The sequence below is a fragment of the Homarus americanus genome, unplaced genomic scaffold, assembly GCF_018991925.1.
Source record: "Homarus americanus isolate GMGI-L3 unplaced genomic scaffold, GMGI_Hamer_2.0 scaffold9233, whole genome shotgun sequence".
Lineage (NCBI taxonomy): Eukaryota > Metazoa > Arthropoda > Malacostraca > Decapoda > Nephropidae > Homarus > Homarus americanus.
The window spans coordinates 271,202-292,488 of record NW_024725268.1 but is presented as its reverse complement, the minus strand read 5'-3'; the positions used below and the strand labels follow the sequence as shown (position 1 = coordinate 292,488).

Below are 21,287 nucleotides of genomic sequence, written 5' to 3'. Positions count from 1 at the left end.
GGGGGTACTCACTGACCTGGCGTGTGTGTGTGGGGAGGGGGTACCCAATGACCAGACGTGTGTGTAGGGGGGTTATTACTGACCAGGTGTGTGTGTGTGGGGGGGCACCCCTGACCAGTTGTGTGTGTGGGGGCACCCACTGACCAGGTGTGTGTGTGTGTGTGTGTGTGTGGTGCAGGTGTTCATGTCATCAGCACTGTTGTTTACTTGATATATATATATATATATATATATATATATATATATGTATATATATATATATAATATATATATATATATATATATATATATATATATATATATATATATATATATATATATATATATATATATATATATATATAATTTTTTTCTGGATCAGTATACTGTTTTTATATCATTTCTAATTACTACAAAGGACACCGTGTTCTAGAGGCCACACCGTGTTCTAGAGGCCACATTGTGTTCTAGAAGCCACATCGTGTAATAGAGGCCACACTGTGTATTAGAGGTCACACCGTGTTCTAGAGGCCACACCGTGTTCTAGAGGAGACACCGTGTATTAGAAGGAACACCGTGTTCTAGCGGCAACACCGTGTACTAGAGGCCACATCGTGTTCTAGAGACCACATCGTGTTCTAGAGGCCACACCGTGTACTAGAGGCCACATCGTGTTCTAGAGGCCACATTATATCTAGAAGCTACACTGTATACTACAGGCCACACCTATCCTACAGGCTACACCGTGTACTATAAACCACACTATATACTAGAGGCCACAATATATGCTAACTGCCACACCATAGTGTGGCACTGCAGGCCACACCATATACTACAGGCCACAGTATAATAATACAAGAAGCCACACTATATACTAGAGACCACACCATATACTACAGGCCACACTATATACTTGAGGCCACACCCTGTTCTAGAGGCCCACAATGTTCTATAGGCAACACCGTGTACTACAGGCCACACCGAGTTCTATAAACCACACTATATATTACAGGCCACACCTATACTCGAAGCCACACCGTGTAGTATAAACCACACTACATACTAGAGGTCACACCGTGCACTTTAAACCGCACTATATACTAGAAGCCACACCGTGTACTATAAACCATACTGTGTACTAGATATCTGTCTCATAATATGTACACAAACATTATCATATACTGTATACATACTATGTGAATATTTTTCCTTATTAACGAAAATCCTGTAAATTAAAATATTAGTTGTAATATTAATCTCAAGGGCATTTATTTGTTTGCTATTGTTTTGTCTTTGTTACAGTTATCATTTAATAATTGTTTTCCATTCTGTCTTTGTTTATTTGTTTATATAATATCAATATAATTGTATTTTTTTACATAATCTTGAACCAAAAATGAAATTGTTTGTTCAATTATCTTATTAACATTTAGTGTAGTAATCTACTTAATTTGTTTTCGTTTTCCAGACTTTTATTTTTCTGTTTATTTACCTTAATTCTTCTTGTGTCATTAGTTCCGGGTTATGCCTCTCTTTTATTACCCAACTTATCATATAAACCTTCAGTTTTATTACCCACCTGTGTGTGATTATCTCTCTCTATCCTTCAACCTCTTATTTTTATCACTATCTGTATTATTATCTTTATCTAATCTATTTATCTTTCCATATTTTTTTCTTTTATCATGTGTCTTTCTTACTTCCACTTTACTGTACTTATATTTCTTTCCTATTTACTTTTATTACCATCTGTTTATCTCTCTATCTCCTTCTTTAATCTTTATTCTCTTGTTTCTCTTTCAACAATTCTTTCACATAAGTTTCTATAATTTTTCCCTTATGCTAGACGTATTTATAACCGTTATAACTACTGTATTATAGCTGTTCTGATTATACGTATGAGGATGAATATACTGTATATAACAATATCTTACTGTGATAGTTATATGATATACTAGATATACTGACGTGGAGGACTTGTATACCTTTGGGGTGTAGGAGCCAGTATACTCTTAGGGATATACAGTATACCACTTAAGGGAAAATAGAATGGGTAAATCTATTGGAGAGTTGGGTACTGTTATATTTCTATGGGTATACTGGGGGAGGAAAAAAATGGGTATGTCAGTTAGCCAGGGTATTTAATCCTTGAGTGGAGAATCGGTATAACCTGTGGGTTGATGGGGATAGATATACCCCTTAGGATGGAACAAGAGGTGAGTATATCCCTTGCTCTAGAATCTAGATGGTATGATTATTCCCCTTAGGAAAGACACAATGGGTATATCCCCCTAGAAGAGGATGATATCTGGATCAGTATACTGTTTCTATATCATTTCCAATTACGTACTACAAAGGACACCGTGTTCTAGAGGCCACACAAGAATAGGCCTACCTACCTCTTGGGAAAACATACAAGAAAAAGCCTACACCTTAAGAAAAAACAAGTATTGACCTACCCCTCGGGAAAAACAAAGTATAGGCCTACTCCTTGGGAAGAGCAAACAAGAATAGGCCTACTCCTTGGGAAAACAAACAATAAGCCTACACCTTGGCAAAACAAACAAGTACAGGCCTACCTCTTGGATAGAACAAACAAGAATAGGCCTATCCCATGAGAAAAAAAAACAAGAATAGGCCTACACACACCTTGGGAATAACAAACAAGAATATGCCTACCCCTCGGGGAAAAATAAACAAGAATAGGCCTACCTACCCCTTGGGAAAACAAACAAGTATAAGCCTATTCCTTGGGAAAACATACAAGAATAGGCCTACTTAACCCTTGGAAAGAACAATTATAGGCCTACCCCTCAGGAAAAGCAAACAAGAATAAACTTACCCCTTGGAAAACAAACGAGTATAGGCCTATTTCTTGGAAGGCAGACACAAATTTACTGGTGTCCACAATACATAAAGTATTCAGCCAGCGTCGTGTTGACAGTAGGAAACAACAAAACACTTAAGACTCACTACTTAACACTTTATTAATACAGTTTCACTTTTAAGTAACTGCCGCTCTACCGCCTCTTAATAAGCTTGTCAGTTATCCATCCTGAGGGGGAGGGGGGGACCAGGTTAGGCTCTCCCCCCTCCCTCCTTTGGTCTAGGAAGAACACTGGACAGCTGTACACTCTGTACACGTACAAGTAATTTACAACAGAACCTTAAAGCTACAGTGAAATCGTTTTTTTAATTGGTAGTTTAAGTTATAAAGTAAAAACACGCTGCCCGAGCATGACACTGTGAGATTCCACGGAGGGGGATAGAGGCCCCCTTGGCTACGCTGAGGGCTGGCCAGGGAGCCGCCAGCCCCTGCGATGCAGCCGCCGCCTCAGCCGCAGCCAGGAGTGGGTCCTGAGGGTGCGCGGCGGAGGCGGCGGCAGCGTCCTGTCACGCGGATGTGGCCGTGCCCGCGTCGCAGCATCTGCTACGGCACCGCACGCGGCAGCCGCGGGCCGTGAGCACAGATGAGGATCCCTGAGTAAACTGCACACAAACTGTACATGCTACACCTGCACCAGCGACCCGCCGGGCACACCTGCCCTGGTCACGTGACCCGCCACGCTCCACACACAAATAACCTAACCACTGACTAACTAACTAACCGTAAATAGTTCATCCTAACAAAAATATGTAATATAAAAAAAATAATAATAATAAAATAAGAAGAAAAAAAATATTGGTATTACAAAAAATATTATAAGATACTGAGGGTGGGGCATACAGATTGGGTATTTGACGTCTGTTTGTTATAGCATTAAAATGACGTACACACAAGTCACAAGAAAGAAAACCTGGAATTTTGTTTTCAGTCAAACAATTGTTCAGGTACAAGGAACATCTGCCAAACATGATATAAATTTTGACATCTTGAGTAATAGTAACAGGATATTGCACTGTTATCAACACTTCCCGGACTCTGAATTATTAAACTTTTGTTTCACGTCAATCAACAAACTCTTCCTCGTCGCACATAAATAATAACAGTATCGAAGGCCGTGGGCAGGCCATCTGGTCACGTCCTGCTGTCAACATTGCAGAACAGTAGGAACCTTGAACCTTCCTCAGCGTCAACTCTCGTCAACATCTGCCAACCAAAAACAACACAAACAATCAACAACGTAACTGGCGGGAAGCAGCGTGTACTTTACTCCACTGCTTGGCTGATTGTCTGCACCGAGTGGGCGGTCATGATGATGGGTGGGCGGGTGGGCGAGTGGGTGGGTCTCCTGCCCAGGGGGGAAAAGTCATGGATAGATGGCCACCCAACCCGCCGAGGGAGCGGCCACGGTGGTCGGCGATACACTGGTCTTCTACACTCTTTCCTTCAACAAGCACTGGGCCGCCACGAGGTGCTGGTGGCCAGGTCCAGGCCGCACCTACAGCAGCTTACCATGGCCACACCTCGGCCTACCATGGGCACGAGTGGGCCCATCGCGGCCACCCAACTTGAGTATTATTACATTCATGAGATCACCACATGGTTGTCTTACGTTACACTGACCGGACAACTTAACAAGAGAAACAGGAATTATGCCACTTACTCGCACACAGAACATTACTGTACACCTATCATCACACGACAAAATAATTACACAAATAAATACAAGTAACCCTGATTCAGGGTTCAGCATGTTCTTTAAGCACTACACTGACTTTATTACAAGGTAACAACTGAGGGCCAAATGTCGAGGCACTTGGCCAACAGGGCAGGGCTGAAGGTGGGAGACCCGAGTGTTCACAGCCGAACTGATCCTCACGGGCTGTGCACCACCCCATGATTCACCGCCCGCAGCCCCTCAGGGAGAGTACAGCCCCAAGGGGACGGGGACGACCCTGTACCACTCACAGTCCCTAAAAGCGAGACTGGATCTTCCGAAATGGCGGGATGGTGGGGTGGGAAGGGAGGGCAGCACCTTAGCTGAAGCGAGCCCGGGGTGCCTGAGCAAACAACACTCCCTGGTAGAGGATGCCGTTGATCTCCATACTGACGACCAAACTCTGGTCCTGATTCCGGCCGTCCCCTGCAACACAACAACAACATGTTACCAACACCAACGAAATAACAACTGAACTAAAATTACATATTTGTGAAAAATCTATATGAACAGCAAAACCAGCGCCGTTTCTCTCTGACGTTAATGATCTAAGAACTGATTGAGTTGTATTGGTGAGCTTTCATAAGATGCTTACAAATACAAAATAACCATAAGGAATGTAAACAGATTTATTTATTATTAGAAGCTTCACAAATGTCAGGGATCTGTGTCATCTATGTGTACTGGGATATCGTGTTCCCCGAACCTGTCACACACTGACCAGAAACAAGTGAATCTTACAAAGTAAATATACGAACTGATTCACACGTCACCCACACTCGAATACAACAGCTTGTGGGAAAGGTGAGAGCTGCCTCGGTAAGCATTATGCAAGAGGTAAGAGGAAGGAGACAAAAAAAAGGCAAAAGGGTGTGACGGGAGACAGAGAATGAAACAACATAACGGTCGTCAGCAGGAAACTTTGGACTCTGAGAAAGTGTAAAGAGACCAACACTGAGATGAAGCATCACCGGGAGGGAGGCAGCCCTCACATCTGTGTTGGCGCTACCTGGCCGGCCGAGGACATCCAGCCTCTACAGGTGTTTGGTGCCCGACCTGCCTCCTCCCCCACCCCACAATACAGTGTGTGTGCCATAAGGTTGAGGACTTACCCCTAGATGTGATCTTAATATTGGTTCCTGGTTGTCCTGGAGGTCCGGGCGTGGTGGGCGGTGGAAGTCGTGGATCATGGGAGTCCTCGTGCTGGGCGGGTCGCTTGGCCGCGGGTGGTATCGCACTCTCTTCTAGGCGACTGCGGAGATCGTTGCGCAGGTCACTGCGCATGTCGTTACGCATGTCATTGCGCATGTCGTTGCGGTGGTCGGTGCTCTCCTTGACGCGCCCCGGCCGCTGCAAGCAGAAGGCCTGATATCCTCGGTTATCAAAAAGAAGCGGCACTTCCTACGTGACAAGATACAAACTCAGGGAGAGTGATACAGTGCCAGGTAGGCATCTGTGACACCCTCCTTTTTACGTACATGGTTATTTTACATCAAACTTAAGTTCTACTGGCATGCAATGGTGAATAGTAAACAACAACAACAAATTGACTGACGTTAGTTTAAGTTACTGTGCCGTTACTGGGTATAACTCTACAGGAGGAAGTTTTCGTTATATTTTTCTAAGTTCTCCGGATAACAATGTAAATACATGACTACAAGTTTACAATTCTTCCAACTGTTTATCTATAATTGTTCAAAGTACTTCTACAGTGACTTTATAAGTAAGGACATGCACAAGGTTCAGGGCACCGACAGCACCCGATACACTCAGTTGGTCTGAGATACTCACATCTTCCTTGACTTCGAGGTTAAGCGCCTCCTTCTGGGGAGGGAAGGGCACTCCGCCCATGGGGTGGTGAGGGGGAGGAGGCAGCTTGGGGGGCTCGTCCTCGTGCTGGAAGCCGCCTCCTCCAAGTCCCTGGTTGTACAGCTTCCACATGGTGAGTCGCGTCGCCTCCAGCAGCGCCTCCTGTGAGCATGGGGGGGACCCGCCCCGACCTGTACAGCAATAGAGACAACAGAATTAGTCAACACAGTTATTTATACACACCGGGAGATCATTGTTTATGTGCACCATCATCAAAATTACTCAGCCTTTATTACGTCTGCCTCAAGTGCCCTAACACGTGTACACAAGTCGTCATTACGACGAGGAACAACAACCATTAGTCCAGACGAGACAGAAGTGTCTCCAGCGGCTCACAATAAACATAACACGTATCTACCATCGATAAACAAACGTTAGTTGGTGTAAAGAGTCATTAACACGTCCCCAGCTATGTAGACAAACTTGGGTACATCGCTTACGAGCGTAGACACAGCTCAGCTCGTGTAGACAAACTACAACACTTCCTAAATTTGCATAAACAAACACTAAGAACACGTCACTAACTTGTGTAAACACACTTCAACATGTATACACAAACACCAGTATGAGTCAACAAACAGAGGGAGATGGTTGGAAGTGGGCGAGAACTGGGCGGGAGTGGGCGAGAACTGGGCGGGAGTGGGCGGGAGGTGGGTGGGAGTGGGCGGGGTGTGTCGGTGGCTGGTGGGGCAGCGAGAGAAAACACGGAGGGAGGGGCTTATGACGCCTCTCCCCGCCCACACACGCCCACTACCATCACCGACATTTAATAACTACATGTTGGATTAATGATGCAGACACACTCCTCCCTGCAGAGACCATGAATCACGCCCAGTGCACGAGGCTGTCGGAGCCTTACCAAGGCCCGCACGGCTAATGAACGAATAAGTTACTCACATTTAACCCCCCAGCAATAAACCCGGGCTCTCTAACATAACATTAGGACGACGCCCACTGAACACGGGGTGAAGTGAAGCTGAAAATGTTTTTGTTTACATCTGTTAGGAATTAATATACCTGATGGACGGTACAGGTGTCGCGGACTGAGCTAAAGAACGACACCTGAGGACCTGTGCTGGGACCTGTAGGTGGATCAATACGCAACTCAACTCTTCATATTATTTCCAATAATTCGAAGGATGACTAACACTTCACACACAAAACTGATCCGTTCTGTCCCCCTGATGATCATCACGGTGATCCAGTAAATCTTGGTGGACGGTGTGTTGAGTGTATGACGCTGTGAGTTACGACTAAAGCAGCGTAGAGGCTCACCATAACAAAAGAATCAGCCCTTGCATTTAACACTCGGCCACGAGGGTGAAGATCTAGAGGGAGCAATTATATCCTCTTAAGTCAAAGTGACATGTGAATGTATGTAAGACTGAGCTTGGGGGACTATCTCACCCACCCCCTCCCTCCCCGTCGGGATACCCCTCCACATTATCATGGCCACAAAGCTCCATCATCAAACACTGGGCCACACGTCACAGTCCCAGGAGGTAATTATCAAATATAGTGAGAGTGTAGGAGGTGGCCAGGCGACCCTGACCCTTGTGGTCCCCGACACAGAGGCCACAACTAGCCTCTCCTCACCTCCACCATCATCTTTAATGCCTCACGCCCTGATTAATTGAGAAATGCAGATAAGGCGAGGCACTCGGGGGTCTAGTCTTGTAAGCAGGCTGTGCCACGTGTGTGGCACTATGGCAAACACTATGTGGCACTGAGGTATGACCAGGGCCATCCCGGCACCACATAGTAATAACACATCAGGTGGAGAACACAGCGCGGGAACCTCAACACAGCCGCCGGCGGGTCCGGCTTCGGTCTGGTCCGGACCCGAAACATTGTGGGAAGACCCGAAGACCAAAGACCCGGCACTCCCGCTCTCCCATTAATCTTGTCCAAATAGATATGTAAATAGGCGGCGCGACCTGCCCTGACCCGCGCTCCCAGGCTGTGGCGGAGACTCTCCCAGGCTGTGGCGGAGACTCTCCCAGGCAGTGGCGGAGACTCTCCCAGGCTGTATTGGAGACTCTCCCAGGCTGTGGCGGAGACTCTCCCAGGCAGTGGCGAAGACTCTCCCAGGCTGTGGCGGAGACTCTCCCAGGATGGGGGAGTCCAAGCTGTGGTGAGACCTCCCAGGCTGTGGCGGGAGACTCTCCCAGGCTGTGGCGGAGACTCCTCCCCAGGCTGTGGTGGAGACTCTCCAGGCAGTGTGAGACTCTCCCAGGCTGCGGAGACTCTCCAGGATGTGTGGAGACCTACCTGCTGTGGTGGAGACTCTGTGGTGGAGACTCCAGGCTGTGGTGGAGACCTCCAGGCTGTAGTGAGACCTCCCAGGCTGTGGTGGAGACTCCTCCCAGGATGTGGTGACTCTCCCAGGCTGTGGCGGAGACTCTCCCAGATGTGATGGAGACTCTCCCAGGACTCCCATGTGGCTGTGGTGGAGACCTCCTGGCTGTGGCGAGACTCTCCCAGGTGTGGTGAGACTCTCCCAGAGACTCCAGGCTGTGGATGTGAGACAGGAGACTCCCCAGGGATGTGGTGGAGACCTCCCAGGCATGGAGACTCTCCCAGGCTGTGGTGGGGACTCTCCAGGATGGGTGAGACTCCCAGGCTGTGGTGGAGAGACCTCCCAGGCTGCAGTGGGGACCTCCCAGGATGTGGCGAAGACCTCCCAGGCTGTGTGTGAGACTCTCCCAGGATGTGATGGAGACTCTCCCACTGGCTGGTGGAGACTCTCCCAGGCTGTGGCAGAGACCTCCCAGGATGTGACTCTCCCAGAGATGTGGGGAGACTCCCAGGCTGCATGAGACCTGGGGACTCTCCCAGGATGTGGCGGAGACTCTCCCAGGCTGTGGTGGAGACTCTCCCAGGATGTGATGGAGACTCTCCCACTCCCAGGCTGTGGTGGAGACTCTCCTAGGCTGTGGCGGAGACTCTCCCAGGCTGTGGTGGACTCTCCCAGGCTGTGGTAGAGACTCTCTCAAGCTGTGGTGGAGACTCTCCCAGGCTGTGATGGAGACTCTCCCAGACTGTGTTGGAGACTCTCCCAGGCTGTGGTGGAGACTTCCCAGGCTGTGGTGGAAAGTATCCTAGGCTGTGGTGGAAAGTCTCCTAGGCTGTGGTGGAAAGTCTCCTAGGCTGTAGTGGAGACTCTCTCAGGGCGTGGTGGAGACTCCCAAGATGAGACTAAAATAAGAACTCGCTACTTCCTGCATTCCTCGAGAGTGATTACAAAGGACCTTCACTACAATTCACATCACATTACCATCATCAGCAGCTCACTCAAGAAATCTCACTGGTATCTAATTTACAATAATCTCATGATCTTAAACGAGGAGGTTATCCTTGATCATTTTATTTCGTCAAGAATTAATGATACGTTTCTTATCGTGGTAAGATACATAGAAACAACGGGGGACCCAACACACTATCCTGGGGAACGACCCATTTCAAACCATAAATAAACAGATTTTATCTCTTTGGCTATTCAATATTTCAATCAATTGTTATGAAGCTGAGAATCCATCGTCCCAATTTATCACCCTTCAATTCTCTGGCATTTCAAAGACCTTATGAAGTACGTTTACGGACTCCCTGATGATATCTATTGAAAACTATCGACAAATCTTGGTGTATAACGTCGGCACTCCTGTTTGTTTACCTTGAAGTCAATTATCTGTGGTAGAGAGATGATCCTTCAGCCTCTAAACCCCCTGTGTTACCCTGGGCCTGAGTACGTCGTATATGATTCAATATATTCAATGAGTTTCCATCTTGGGAGCGTCCTGAATAAATTAATTGTATTTGATGTTCACTATTTGTCTCTGTATAATCTGATCAACTCGCTTTATTTGATTCTCTATGAGGTGATGAAGGCGGCTCCCAAGAGGTCCTTTTCGATGAGGTGTTCTCGAGTCCTCCTTCTTGGTCAGGTTCCTTATTAAAAGGATAGTAGTGAAGGAATATGGGGTGAGGGAGAGAGGTTTTGTAGTGCAGGAGGGAAGACCAGGGTGAGGGAGGAAAGGAGAGTCAGGGTGTGGAAGACAGGGAGAGCCAGGGTGAGGAAGACAGGGTGAGACAGCGTGAAGAAGACAAGGAGAACCAAGGTGAAGAAGACAAGGGGAGCCATGATGAAGGAAGTAGGAAGAGCCATGATGAAGGAAGAAGGAAGAGCCATGGTGTAGGAAGAAGGAAGGGCCATGATGAAGGAAGTAGGAAGAGCCATGGTGAAGGAAGAAGGAAGAGCCATGGTGAAGGAAGAACCACGAAGAAGGAAGAAGGAAGAGCCATGAAGAAGGAAGAACCATGATGAAGGAAGAGCCATGAAGAAGGAAGAGCCATGAAGAAGGAAGGAAGAACCATGAAGAAGGAAGAAGGAAAAGCCATGGTGAAGGAAGAGCCATGAAGAAGGAACAAGGAAGAGCCATGGTGAAGGAAGAGCCATGAAGAAGGAACAAGGAAGAGCCATGGTGAAGGAAGAAGGAAGAACCATGGTGAAGGAAGAAAGAAGAGCTATGATGAAGGAAGAAGGAAGAACCATGGTGAAGGAAATAAGAACCATGATGAAGGAAGAGCCATGGTGAAGGAAATAAGAACCATGCTGAAAGAAGAAGGAAGAGCCATGATGAAGGAAGAACCATGATAAAGGAAGAGCCACGATGAAGGAAGAGCCACGATGAAGGAAGTAGGAAGAGCCACGATGAAGGAAGAATAAAGATCCAGGAACCTCAGAAGTTGTATGTACCACAGTCTGCAGGCTCGGCTGACTCTGATAATGATGACATATTATTGCAACCACGCAGCAGTTACCATGAGTCATGTGGGTGTGTGGGTGAGAGGCTACAGTGCCACCACACCCCTGGAGACGTGACACTCATAGTAAAGCACAAAGGGGAAAAAAGTCACACCCGGCGATAAATCAAACCGTATCACCGATATTTTAAGACGAGAGGAATGTTGCTGAATGTTGAGGCCTCGTAAGATAATGTAAGTTGTTTATTGGATTTCTCTTTCACATTCTATTTATCATATATATGCTATTTCATCATTACATTGTTGTTATTATAGATGGAGAACTCATAATAGTATTGATAATTGGTTGTATTACTCTCTCTCTCAGTAACTTCAACGTGTGGAAAGATAGTGATCCAGACTCTGGTTGTGTCATGGTAGTGTGAGGTAGTTAGGTGGTGGTGGTCGCTGGTGTGGGGTAGGTAGGTGAAGATGGTCGCTGGTGTGAGGTAGGTAGGTGAAGGTGGTCGCTGGTAAGAGGTAGGTTGGTGGAGGTGGTCGCTGGTGTCCGTGTACGTTGGGTGTGTTCAGTCTCTCACACGCCGAGTAATTGTTGGCGTATTAATAGTGGCGCTGGTGTTAACACGATGTTGTGGCGGCGTGAGTGTGCCCGGTGCGTCCTGTCTGGCTGACGGGTGACGTTTGTTGCATGACGGAGGATGATCATGATAGCGGGTTCATCCATCACCCGCCCTAGCCCCGATACAACCACCTAAACCCCCGGTATACAGCCGACCCGACCCTGAGGCCCCTCCGTCGGTGCCTTCCTCAGGTGTTATCCTCAGTTTCCATCTCCTGCCAGCTCCCCCTCTACCTCCTCCTCATCTTAGCTCCAGCAGCCGTCGCCATCATGTGTCTGTACGTCGGTAGTGCATCAGGCTTAGTCAACCCCACCCTCCATACCCCTCCCTCCCTAACCTTCCTTACACCTCTCAGAACCCCCCTCCTCCCCCCCCACACCCTCCTCCCCCACACCCCCTCCTCCCTCCCCCCACGCTCACTCCCCGCCGTCACCGCACGCGCCCGATAAAGTTAAGGACGAGTCAGAGTCAATAAGAAAATAACAATGGCCGGACTCCTAACAATGGCGGGAGGCGGGTGTCGGGTCAGAGCCTCACACTCTGTCGCCGAGGCGAGTGAGTCTCTCCCCTGAGCCCAAGACGCTGTTAAGGGGCGGACCGTGTTGAAGTGACTTAAATCCTCAACTTCCCTCGGGGTCTAATATATCACTCTTGACTTACAGGTCATCTCTACACCGCCATCAGAGCATTCTTACTTTGTGTTCCTTTAACTAGAAAATATAATATAGCAACTCAACCCTCATCACCACACAGAGGAGGACTTCCCCTAAATATGTCCATCAGAATTATACAACTTTGCTTCTAGTTTCCAAAAGACGTATCGTATTACCCGGGTACCTCCTTGTTGTGTGATGATACAGATGAGTCACTGACGTAAAATAAATTCTGGTTTAGTATAATTCGTCACTTGAATGTTATGTTTCCCTTCAGCAGGTAAACACGCCATCAGGGAGACGACCATGGCGGTACAGACAGGTGATCGTTTAGGGACACAGAGGCCACGACTAGTGTCCATTTTTGTAAGGTCAGTCACTCTGTTTGTCATGTCATATACAAAGTAACATGAGGGTGATGAAGGATACATTTCACACACACAAGTAGACATGATTATTTCAGCATGTCGAGGGACGGGTTCAGTATATTCAGATGTGGCAGTGACATGAACTATGAACCTCTGGAATCTTTCTTGACATGACTTGTGAAATGGTTATTCTTAAAGTGACATGAAAAATTGATTAACTGTTACATGACAACTTGACATGTTTAAAGTACCGTAACGTGATAATTTATTAGACATGACATGGATATTTATTAGCCGTGATATAACATCTTAAAATAACATGATAAATTATTACCCTTGACATGTCTACGTAGCTTGTTGGTGGCCATGTGACGTGTCCTATTTGCTTTTGTTTACTCCTGTTTCTCAAGCCAGGTGTTTGGTTAATGTGGCTTAGGTTAGGTTTTGTTCGAGTCCCTGACATGTTCACTTCACATATCATTTCTCATATTAATTTACCTTGTGGTTTTCCCCTTACAACAGGTACAATTAACTTTTATCTTTCCACTGATCACCTCCAATTAATTTCTTGATCCTAATTAATGACTATTATCTCCCATACATTAAGTTCAATTAACTAGGTTTTTCCCAGTTATTTGTCTAATTAGGTCGTTACTCCCCTTGTCACATGTCCTAATACCGTGTTTTTTGGTACCTGAAATGTCCAATCACCTTGTTACCCCCCGCCATAACTTGTCTCATTAACAGTGTTATCGCCCAGGTAACACGTGCAGCAGCGGCCACACCTGACTTACCTCACCGTAACACCTGTACACCAACTTTAATAAAATTCTTCTTGATTTAAGGTGCGTTTCCGTCAGGTGTGGGTGGCAGGTAACAATTAGCGGAGGTAATATAAATAGATCCAGGCGCTGGCCATTCATGTAGGGAGAACGGCACAAAAGGCTCATTATCATATCGTTTATGGACGGAATCAAACCCTTATTGTCTCGGTCCCTTTGAGGCAGTGGGTGAGTCCCGCCTCTCCAAGGTATTGAATGTCTCACAATAAACCAGGTGAGTGGCGTGGCGCTGTCTGCACCCACACTTTATGACAATCCCACTCACAGGGACACTCCCAGTCGTCAGAAAATGTAACTAAAGATATATTTTTTGTGGGTAAATGAATCACTAAATCTATCTTCGCCTTGTAGTCATTACCAAACATTGTGAAGAAAATTACTTAAGTAAACGACAGAACAAGAATCCAAGTTAATACCAGTTTCTATTAAGCAAGAGACGATAACAAAAATTCACTCACAGACTTCTATGATTCCATCACAGTTTACAAGCCCACAGGTAAATTAAGACCAGCCGATGCAAATTGGACCAAGAATATTAGAGCGACGATGTGGTAACGTGTAGTTGAAGGTCTCATTAACCCTGAGGTGGTGTTGCTGTTTAAGGCATAGAGAATATAACTTGGTGTTGGTCCAGCAGATGACAAGCCGGGAGTCGTCGTCGATCACTGTGCTTGAAGGTGATGACCGCGATGAAGAGAGCGTGTAAGATGATGCCTAGACGCCCCTCAGCATTACTCCAGATACGATGCTTTGTGTTAAGAGACAGTTAGATGTCGTCCAGGAATGATAAACACACAGGGGCGTTGCCACTAGCCCCAGCCTCCCCGAGCCCCACCTCAATGGGGCGTGGCCAGACCAGAGCCTTATAGCGGAGTGGACACAACACACGGCCACAGCGAGACACGGCCTCAATATCCCGACACATGGCCACAATTCGTCAACATCCAACACAACTCACGTAAAAACGAGGAACAATCCAGATTAAGCATGAATAGGCGCCGAGGTGTCAAGGTCACGTTGGTGCTCCGCCAGCAGGGGACTCTCGCCATTAATTACCTCAAAGATAAAGTTACAAGTTGGCTGGCTGGCGGGGGCGGGATAAGTCCCTTGTGGGGTCTATCAGCGTAGTGAGGCTGCTGGCGGCTGATCCATCATCTCTTATCCCTCTCATCCTCCTCCCCGCACTGATCATTTCTATCCATCTTCCACTCATCCATATACGTCTCGTCCTCCTCCACTGTTTCATCTTTGTTATCTCCCTCCCTGTTTGTATCCACCCTGCCTGGATCATTACACTCCGAGTCTTAATTAATTTATCCATCTTGGGATTAGCAATCAACATGGGAATTCATTTTGTTGAAACAATAAATCTTGCTTGTGTTACATAGAGTTAAGACTACAACACATCCCTAAACTATTGCCATACAACACATCATTTGTTTTCCAGAAGTATTTGACCCACAAACCATTACTAAGATATACCATCGGTCACAAGTAATCGCCACAGACAAACTACAGCAGTCAGACGGCCACAGACAACCTCGGATAAAAACGTACTATACGCGCCACCAGACCATCACCACAGCCTCGGGCCGACCATCAACTCGCCGCCACTCTCTCCCAATATGCAAATGCAAAATAATTATTCACCTTGGGTAGAGTTCCAATTAACAAGTGACGAGACTAAGCGAAATTAATGGCGCGCCGCCGGCTCCACCAACCTCAAGAGCCACTGGGATCATTCTCTGCTCCCCCTCCATCAATCACCAGTTCCTTCCAGGTCCCACAACCAACAATAACTTCCAGGTCTACCTGTCACTAGAGTCAGCCAGGTCCCCCTCCTACCGATGCCTTCCAGGTCATCCTATCAAAAGCGCCTTATAGGTCTCCTAACCATTGACGCCTACTAGCTCCTATTTGTCACAAGCGTCCTCCAAGTCTCCCAACTACAGATACTTTTCCAGGTCCGCCATCCACTCTTGCAGTCCTCTAGATCTTTCTCCTCCCCTTACCACCGAGGTTCTCCTGCTCGACTTAGCGCCCTCTAGGTAACTACTGTAAGTCTCCAGGTGTACCCGTTTTGGTAGTAAGTGTGATTAAGCTGGAAGCAGACGTGTAGCTCTTAGAGGAGATCTCAAGATTCAAGATGAGTCTCCTGAGTAAACAAGTCTTCAGGGATCACGTACTGGTTAACATTGCTGGAGGACCGTCGGCTAGTAAGACCTTCCATGGCCACCTGCTCAATAAAGTAACTTGTTCTTGAAGGCTTCTAGTTACCCCTTACTAATGAAGACTTCCAGATCTGTCTCTTACATCTTGAAGCTCCTTTACGTCATTATTTACTAGTCTTCAAGAATCACCGATCATTCACCTCTTCGAAGCCAACTAACCAACTGAAGATTCCAGCCAACTAAACACTAATTTCTTGCAGATCTTCATTGAGATGTAGAGGCCATCCTCACCCCTCAAGGTCCAATAGCCTACAGCATCTTCCAGGTTTGGTACCTGTCAGGTTAAACAGGTATATCTGCACCATCTGGCTTCAGTGGTCATTCTCTTCCGTCAATTCCAGGAGCCATTCACACCTTCTAAGTCAAATACCGCCATCCACACCTGTCAGGTCCAACGCACATTCACATTTTTCTGGTCCAACACCCATTAAATAAGTCCAGGTACACAGTCCATTTACACTCACCAGCCAACAATAACTTACATTTTTCTGACCCACCAATGACCTGTACTTTTCAAACCCAGTTGCCTTTTATAACTTTTAAGTTCAACATTAATTTACAATTTCCAGGTACACAAAACACGTAGCTTCCATTCTCGAATGTGAACAGCATTTTCTAGACTCTTATAGGTTCCTGCATTACTGTCACCTTTACTTCCTGGGCCGACAGTCACCTGCATATCAAACCCCAATGGCCACCCACACCCTGTAACAGCAGCTGCCACCCACACCTCGCAGATCAATCACTCACTCTCCCACCGTATCAGCACACGACCAACCTGAGCCAAGATCAGGTGTACGTGCATCACCCTGAGCGGTGCATTACCCAGGTAGGGAGGGCAGGGAGGACAGGGAGGGGTGGGAGAAGGATGAGGGTGGGTGGGTGGGTATGATGGGGGCGGGAGACGAGGGATGGGGGGGATAGACGACCCCCGCTGTGTGGTAATCACCCCCTGGCGCGCTCACCAACCCGCCCGCCACACGCCCTCACCACACATTACTGATGGCTCCTTAGTCATCTCTCGATTAAACCGCCTTGACTGTGATATCGCCGCGGCTCTGTGTATACACACACACACACACACACACACACATAGCACCATCCCTTCTATTGTTAAAATAATAAACAACTCCTGATTTACGTACTGTACAGTTTTGTAAATGTATTCAATGCATATTATATCATTATGTCTAAATCATATGTAAGTCTGTATATTTTCAGCCACCGGCTGCAACTCTATTAATAAACCGTTTATTATTATTATTACATATTATTACACACACACACACACACACACACACACACACACACACACACACACACACACACACACACACACACACACACACACACACACACACACACCATGCTAAATGACATTACAACACGCGGATCCGAGCAACATCTTTCTCTCCGCCTGCCGGCTGTTGACGTATACTGTACCAAATCCTGGGAGCGTGATGGCAGGTACCCCGGGACGCTGTACAGGTGTGCATACATCACCATACACTATACACCAGTTGACTAATACCTCCAGGCAGCTCCTCCAACCATCTCCCTACACAACCCTCCTGCCACCAACGATACAAGAGTCACACCTAAGATGAATTCACCGCTCGAGCTTCTACTTTGCAGACGAAAGAAAAAAGAACAAGGGAACAGATAACTTTACTGGTAATAAGCTAAATGAAATCATTTAAATGTGCATAAATAGAGGTGAGTGGTGCGGGGAACATGCAGAGTGGCGTAACAGACTGGCCGGGCAGTTATGCTAATACAATGTGCTAAAATATTAGAAAAGAGCGCAATAAATTGTGTATTCCCCGCGGTTCCCACGGGTCATGGTGGCGTGGGCGTTGAAGGTGATGTTGGCGTTGAAGGAAGGAGTTGTGGACGTTGAAGGGTGTGTGGACGTTGAAGGGGGGTGTGGACGTTGAAGGTGTGAATGTTGAAGGAGGTGTGGACGTTGAAGGAGGTGTGGACGTTGAAGGAGGTGTGGACGCTGAAGGAGGTGTGGACGTTGAAGGTGTGGACGTTGTAGGAGGTGTGAACGTTGAAGGAGGTGTGAACGTTGAAGGAGGTGTGGACGTTGAAGGAGGTGTGGACGTTGAAGAGGTGTGGACGCGACGTTGAAGGAGGTGTGGACGTTAAAGGAGGTGTGGACGTTGAAGGAGTGTGTGGACGTTGAAGGAGGTGTGAACGTTGAAGGAGGTGGAACGTTGAAGGAGGTGTGGAAGGAGGTGTGGACGTTGAAGGAGGTGTGGACGTTGAAGGAGGTGTGGACGCTGAAGGAGGTGTGGACGTTGAAGGTGTGGACGTTGTAGGAGGTGTGAACGTTGAAGGAGGTGTGGACGTTGAAGGAGGTGTGGACGTTGAAGGGGGTGTGGACGTTGAAGGGGGTGTGGACGTTGAAGGAGGTGCGGTAGAAGTAGCACTACAGCACGCCACTCCCCCACCCTACCATCGTCCTCCAGCTTCCACTACTGCTACAGGATCGAGGGTCATGAGGGGGCGACAAGGTCAACCTTGATGAGTTGGGAACATTTCTTGTATTTTTCTGCTGGGTCACGACGCTCCGGCCAACCTCGCCACCAAGAATCCGGTCCCGAGCCGGTCCTGGGCGGGCGGCCGGACACTAAACTCCGTAAAAGCCTACTACATAGCCGGGCGCAAAGTGTATAAAACACATATAAACCACATAAAGCACGGAGGCCCGTCGTTGCGGCCGGCCACGGAGCCATAAAGACGGCAGCAGGTCGGTAAAATAAATCGTTAGGTGGAAGATCTCCCGCCAGATATCATGGTGGCTCCTCTCGCAGTATTTATTGCCGATATTTGATGGTTCCTCATAAATTCACGTGCAGTTTACGGTTGGGCTGCTGCGTCACCTCAGCCGCCACCGCCATCACCGTCACCGCCACCTCCGCCGCCTCAGTCGCAGCCTCAGCCGCCACCGACACCAGCCTGACGCACCTCTATAACTGCGGTGATGATGCCGTAGCGTTAAGGTCACACCATAACTGACGTCTATAACTGTTTACCCACACTTGTGATGTTAACTTCAGCACATCTGTCCTCTATAACTGACACCATACTGCCAACATTACCACCATACATGTCCTCTATAACTGACACCATACTGCCAACATTACCACCATACATGTCCTCTATAACTGACACCATACTGCCAACATTACCACCATACCTGTCCTCTATAACTGACACCATACTGCCAACATTACCACCAGCAGTGATGTATAGTGGTATCTTCCTCACCTGTCATTCATATCGTCAGTCCTCACCTGTTCTAACATAATCGCCTACCACAATCACCAACACGACGGCTCACCAACACTAATCACCAGCATTTCTCACCAATACGACGACCCACCAACACGATAACCCACCAAAACGACCCACCAACACTAATCACCAACATTTCTCACCAATACGACAACCCACCAACACGATAACCCACCAAAACGACCCACCAACACTAATCACCAATACCACAACCTGCCAACACTTATCACCAACACAGCCAAGCAGTGCCACCATCCCAACACAACAAACAGTGTTACCACCTCTCATACACCCGCAGTAAACCTCTCCCAATCAGCCATTAAATAAGAATTACGCCTCACACGCTAAAAATCAATTGGCAACAAAAACATCAAGAGTGACGCATTTACATCTGCAATATTGCCGAGTTAATATGGTGTTTAGACCTCGTTAGTGTGGATGTGGAAAGTGTTTAGACCCTGTTATAGTGAATGTGGAGAGTGTTTAGACGGCATTATAGCGGATGTGAATGATGTTGTGACCCTGTTATAGTGGATAAAATTATGTTTGAACCCCGATATAGTAGCCATAAATCAAAACCCCGTTATGGTAATTATGGACTGTTTTGACCTCGATACAGTAATCATGTTCGGTAACCCCCATTATACTGCCTATGGATGGTGTTTTGACCCCGTTATAGTGAGTGTGGATGGGATATGGATTCCGATATAAGATTAGAATATCCACTACTACCACTACTACCATCACCACTACTACTACTACTACTATTTCTACTACCACTACCATCACCACCACGAATAACCACGATCCAATCAGGCTGCAAAAATCCTGTTCTTCTTCTTCTCCTCTTCCTCCCCCTCCTCCTCCTCCTCCTCCTCCTCATTTAAAACAAAGGAAGATCCACTGAACACTAAGAGGGTGCCCACTATCTTCACCATTAACTCACACCCTACATACTGTACATACACACACGTACACACACACACACATGCATACACACAACGCTTACATATACACACACACACACAACTATAATCATGAAAATAATTTGGGTTGAGAGAGAGAGAGAGAGAGGAGAGAGAGAGAGAGAGAGAGAGAGAGAGAAAGAGGAGAGAGAGGAGAGAGAGAGAGAGAGAGAGAGAGAGAGAGAGAGAGCTGCTGTGTCGTCATCTATCAAGAAAATGAAAGCTCATTTAAGGAGTGCCGAGACTACAATCATCTGAGCTGCGTCATCCATCATTATTCATGTGATCACTCTTCTCTTATGGGTAAGCACGCCCCTTCTCTTTTCCTCATCCCTAAGACACACACACACACACACACACACACACACACACATCAATAAGTCGTATGATGAAGGCTTGTATAACCTGGTAAAGCATGTTCATTAATACCTCACTACTATAATTACCTATAATTACCTTAATACTCGTAATTGGGTCAACAGTCATCACTCCTCACCACTCACTCCTTTACCGCTCACTCATTACTCACTCCCTCACCACTCACTCCCTTATCATTCACTCTTTCGCCACTCACTCCCTCACCACTCACTCTCTCACCACTCTCTCCCTTACCACTCACTCCCTTACCATTCACTCCCGCACCACTCATTCCATCACCACTCACCCCTCACCACACTCTCATCACAACTCACCACTCGCTCCCTCACCACGCTCTCCTCCTCACCACTCACAAGCCGGGTGAGGGCAAGGGACTGGCCGGGACTCATTACAAGGTTGATGTCATTTAGTAAAAACTTCATTTGCACATTGTGGTTACGATTCATCATGCAATGTTGCTGACGATCACGGCAGCCTCCCACCAGCCTCCAGCCAGCCAGCCAGCCACAAGCCACCATCAGCTGCCAACCAGCCATCAGCCGCCTGCCAGCCATCCAGGCAGCCGCCAGCCAGCCACATGCCACCATCAGCGCCAGCCACCACCAGCCGCCAGCCACCCACAAGCCACCATCAGCCGCCTGCCAGCCACCCAGGCAGCCGCCAGCCAGCCACATGCCACCATCAGCCGCCAGCCACCCACAAGCCACCATCAGC

General features: G+C 47.3%; 1 protein-coding gene across 1 annotated transcript in view; it reads right to left on the bottom strand.

Annotated features, from left to right (window-relative positions):
• Positions 1-2,947: 2,947 nt before the first annotated feature.
• Positions 2,948-21,287, bottom strand: part of LOC121864780 — a 37,825-nt gene continuing 19,485 nt past the window's right edge. The window contains exons 3-5 of the mRNA XM_042363949.1: positions 6,372-6,580; positions 5,693-5,981; positions 2,948-5,006 (exon numbers count right to left, since the gene is read on the bottom strand). Coding sequence (XP_042219883.1) covers positions 4,900-5,006; positions 5,693-5,981; positions 6,372-6,580 — 605 coding nt within the window. The 3' untranslated portion in view covers positions 2,948-4,899. The remainder of the gene's footprint in view (positions 5,007-5,692; positions 5,982-6,371; positions 6,581-21,287) is intronic.